At 56.8% G+C, this 4214-nt stretch overlaps 1 protein-coding gene across 1 annotated transcript; it reads right to left on the bottom strand.

The window, feature by feature from the left end:
- Window positions 1–1087: 1087 nt before the first annotated feature.
- On the bottom strand, window positions 1088–2479 carry DCS_03858 (C2H2 finger domain protein FlbC; the record flags this gene model as incomplete). Its single annotated transcript, XM_040801171.1, has 1 exon — window positions 1088–2479. One exon carries the CDS (start codon window positions 2477–2479, stop codon window positions 1088–1090), a length of 1392 nt encoding a protein of 463 aa, XP_040656204.1.
- Window positions 2480–4214: the final 1735 nt, after the last annotated feature.

Here is a 4214-nt window from a genome sequence, read left to right as displayed (position 1 = left end):
GTCAACTGTCATCCCAAAGGTCAGGACGACCGTCAACCGTTGCAACCAGGCAGCTGCTGCCGCCCGGTGTTCCCACAGGTGCATCGGCAGCCATTTGTGAAACCGAGCTCAGCCTTCCACCTTCTATATCCAGCAGCCGGCCGCCCCGTAGGTGAATCATGATTTAGATCCCGCGCATAATCCTCGACTCGTCCCATCGACGCGTTGAGCCGGATCGGTGTGCAAGTTGTGTCTGCGGCCGACATTTCCTCCCACATGGCTGCTTGTTGCCAGATGAAACGCCGCTTCCGTTGAGGATCATCATGCCATCCGATGATCATGGAAACAGGCAGAGACATGAGAGGGAATCTAGAGGAGTCTCGGCAGAGTAGCCGATGGGGCCTCAGGAGTACTATGCTGGGCTAGCCAACGTCACAACACTCTATTGAGCAATGTCATGAATTAGTCTCGAGATTTTGTATTTCACTGCAAATTGAGCGTATATGACGCTCACAGACAGCAGCCTCGTCTTTCTCTGATACCATTCATCCGCTGGACTGGGTATATCGTCACCGTGCGTTGAGTAAAACCACCTTTCTCGTGCCGGCCAGGAACCAGTTCGATATTCAATAGCCAACCAGCTGCCCATCGTCCACATGGGTTTCAATCAGGCCCGGTTCTTTGTGCCCTCCTTTTCTTCTGCGCCATCTGAAACTTCCTCACACTTGGTGAGGAAACCTGAATATGACATCAAACGCTTCAAATCGTAGAAATCCTTTCCCCCAACCGCATCATGTTCAACCCCGCCTATCGCCGACTTCGACTAGCCAGCCACCTTTGTGTGGCTCATGCGACCAAGCAAGGCCACGCCACCCGAGGAGAGAAGTGCCAAAATAGCACGCAGGAGTCCAAGTGCAGCACCCTTCAAGACAGAACCCATTCGCTTGCTTCATGCAAATCTCTCCCATGTGCCGAATGGGACGGAGCGCGTCGGCCTGCATGCGTACATGTCATGCCAGGGATGCCTGCCACCCCCGATACCATGATATAATGCCACCCTTGCGATGTATGCTGCAAGTTCAGATGAGGCACAAACGATTGATAAAATTCAAATACGCCGCTGTCGCCGCTGTCGGCACCCGCCAACGGATGCCTGCTGCGACCTGGACCAAATCACCCTGCTGTCAAGCATGCAGGGGGGCGCCGACAAGAAGGCATGGTGGCCATCGTCATGACCCATCCGCCCTGGCCTAGTCCGAGTGGTGGTCCTCGGAGCCGGCTTCGGACGGAGCCTCGCCGCGGTGTATCTTGCGGTGCCGCCGCAGGTTCGACACGACGGAGAAGTGTCGACCACACCCCTCCACTTCGCATGCAAATGCTTGAAACAAACAGTCAGCAAAGGCCTGAAAGGGTAGGGGACAGTAGACGTACGCTTCTCGCCCGTGTGGCTGTACATGTGCGTCTGAAGCGAACTGGGCCGCGTGAACCTCTTGTCGCAAACCTTGCACTTGTGTTTCTTCTGCGCGCTCGACAGCATCTTGGCGCTGAACTGGCCCATCATCGACTGGGGCACCGGTGGTATTTGGGAGCTCATGAGAGACGGAGGTCGGGGTAGCGTTCTCGAGTTGGCCGACTCCATGTCCGAACCTGCCGTTGAATACTCGGAGACGGAGTCGCCGTAGTAGGAGCTCAAGTTGCTGGACGATATCGACGAGCTCGTAGAGTGTGTGGATGGGAAAGGATACGAGTCGACCGACGATCGGTCGTTGTCGCGGCTGCCGTAGATGTTTCGAGGGGTATCTTGGCTCATGGCCAGCATGCCTTGGCTGGCGTCAAGCGCGTCCGCGAAGCTCCTGCGGTCGTCCGGCTGTGGGAGAATGCCCCTAGGATCCACGTCAGTAGGCCGATGGGGTGCGTGACAAAGCGGCAGGGTGACCGACTGCTGGTGCGTAAACCGTCTGACCGGGTCGGCCTCGGAGCTTATGCTGAACGCCGTCGACCGGACGGGTGCTGGTGCGTATCCCATGGCTTCGTACGGTGCCGCAGAAGACGCGGCAAAGTGACCACCATGACTGCTGACACGAGGGGCGGTAGTGGCATACGACGGATCGCCATACGACGCGGAAGTTGTTTGCAGTCGGCTCATGCCCATGATATCTTGATGCATGCCAGGTAAGTTGTCTGTCTGCTTCGTGCCGAGGACGAAGACGAAAGTGTCGAACCTACCTGCAGAAGGCGCCATCGGGCCATACGCCGCCATGGCGGATGCGCTACCGCTACCGACGCGGTCCTTGATGGTCACCATACCGGCATGGCTGCCGATGGAGTGCTGGTGGTGGTGAGAAACGGCGTAGAGAGGATGGCTCGCCGCGGCGGATGAATGCGAAGGCGAGGAATTTGACGACCAAGGATTTGAGAATACTGGCGCTTGTGCGTGGGCGGCGTAGTTGAAATTCAAGGGAGGGCCGAAGCGCTGCTGTCGGGAAGTGTCCAAGGTCATCGTCATGTTGGCTGGAGCAGGATGATGAGGTTGTGTTGCGAGATGGCAATGGGTTACGGGTCCGGTAGCCAAGGTTAAGGTGCGGTGCGATCAGAGGTCGCAGTCATCGGAAGTGATCTGATGAGCACGAGCGTCAGATTGGAGCTGCGCAGACGTCGCGCGCCTGACGGTAAGTCGTTGAGAAAGGCGAGAGAGTGAGGAGCGTTGATCAAATGCGATATCCCAATCTGACGTGAGGGCAAGTTGGTATTGCAGATCAGAGACAAGATGTTCCTGCCTACCGAGTACATTCGAATGTTCGTGTAAGTGTGTACATGTAGAGATGGCAAGCAGACTTTGGTTGGCAACCGAGGTGGGATCAGCGAAGTCTTAAGTGCGTGCCAGCCAACGGGTGCGAATTGGTGTGCGTCAGTCCCAGTGGAAGTCGAACCCCCGGCTGGGCGTGTGATGGATGACTTTGCTAAGGGATCGGCAACCCAGCGACCCTTTCAAAATGGCCGAGGTGACAGGGTTGCGGCGATGTGGCAGGGTAGTTGGAACCAAAATCGGGTAGGGGAGGGAGGGAGGGAGAGGTGGAGAGGGGGGGGGTGGGGGTGTATGCTAGACGCCAGCGCTAGACTAGGCGGCGGCGTCCGTGATGACCGTCGTGGTTCAGAGTGGAGCACATTTTTGACAAGTCGTGAAGGTGAGTGAGTGGGAGCGAGGGTGTGACTGAGCCGAGGGGACAGGCAAGGTCAAAGAGCTGGAGCAGAGAGTGTCGATCGATCGGCTGCCCATCAGAGATGACAAGACAGGCAGACCAGCCAGAAGTTGAATGAGGATGGGTCAAAGATGCGACCGCGGCCCTCCAATTCTTACCACAGGGTAAAATAAGTGAAAATTGTTGCTTGACTGGTGTGCGCGGAGGGCGGCGCGAAACTTGTGCGACGACCGGAGTGATGGGAAAAATGACAATGAAATTAGGACAAATGGGACCCGCAACTGGCCGAGGACTCGTGATATGATGCTAGAATCCATGCGAGCACCAGTTACCCAGATGTACGACGAGATATCCTCGCAGACAGGCTGAAGGAAACGATATGGTTCGGTAGGGCAGTGGAAGATTGGACGGCAGGCACGTTGCAAAGGGAACGGAAGCCAACTTGACTGGGGAGCCAACCAAACACACAAGACAGTAAGCAGCAACACTCTACCGAGCCAGAAATGGCGGAACTGCGTTCAAGTTGGGAGGGTGGAGGGGATGGTGGTGAGGGGGTGAGACGGGACAGTGTGTCGGGACAGTGTGTCGGGAATACTCGTTTCCTTCTTCTCCTCGTACTGGCACGTCGCAGGCAAGGGTGAATGGAAGTGCAGGCTGCATGTGTACTTGCGTGAATGAAGCTTTTCGAGCGAGCACACAGTATGGGGACCGTGGCCGTGGATCCGAGTAGGGGTGCCAATATCGTCGTCCTGCATGCTCGAAGAAAGGGGTGGTGTGGACGCTGCCGCCAGCACTAGGACGACATTCTGCAGGGTCGTCCTTTGGGCTTGAACGGAGCGCACAGAAGAAGGGTCGTCATCCGTCAGAGTCGATAAGAGGGCAAAGGCGAGCCCAAAGCGTCTCGGCCTCGTACCAAGGTACGGAAGATTTTGTCCGGCACATCTGCGGCCAGATGATCAGACAAATGCGTGGCGACCGCAGTTGACCGTGGCATAGGCTGGTTGACGCACAAGGTACGACGTACCTTGCTGTCCA

The sequence above is a fragment of the Drechmeria coniospora genome, chromosome 02, assembly GCF_001625195.1.
Source record: "Drechmeria coniospora strain ARSEF 6962 chromosome 02, whole genome shotgun sequence".
Taxonomy (NCBI): domain Eukaryota; kingdom Fungi; phylum Ascomycota; class Sordariomycetes; order Hypocreales; family Ophiocordycipitaceae; genus Drechmeria; species Drechmeria coniospora.
Note: the sequence above shows the minus strand (reverse complement) of the source record. Positions and strands in the feature narration are given on the sequence as shown.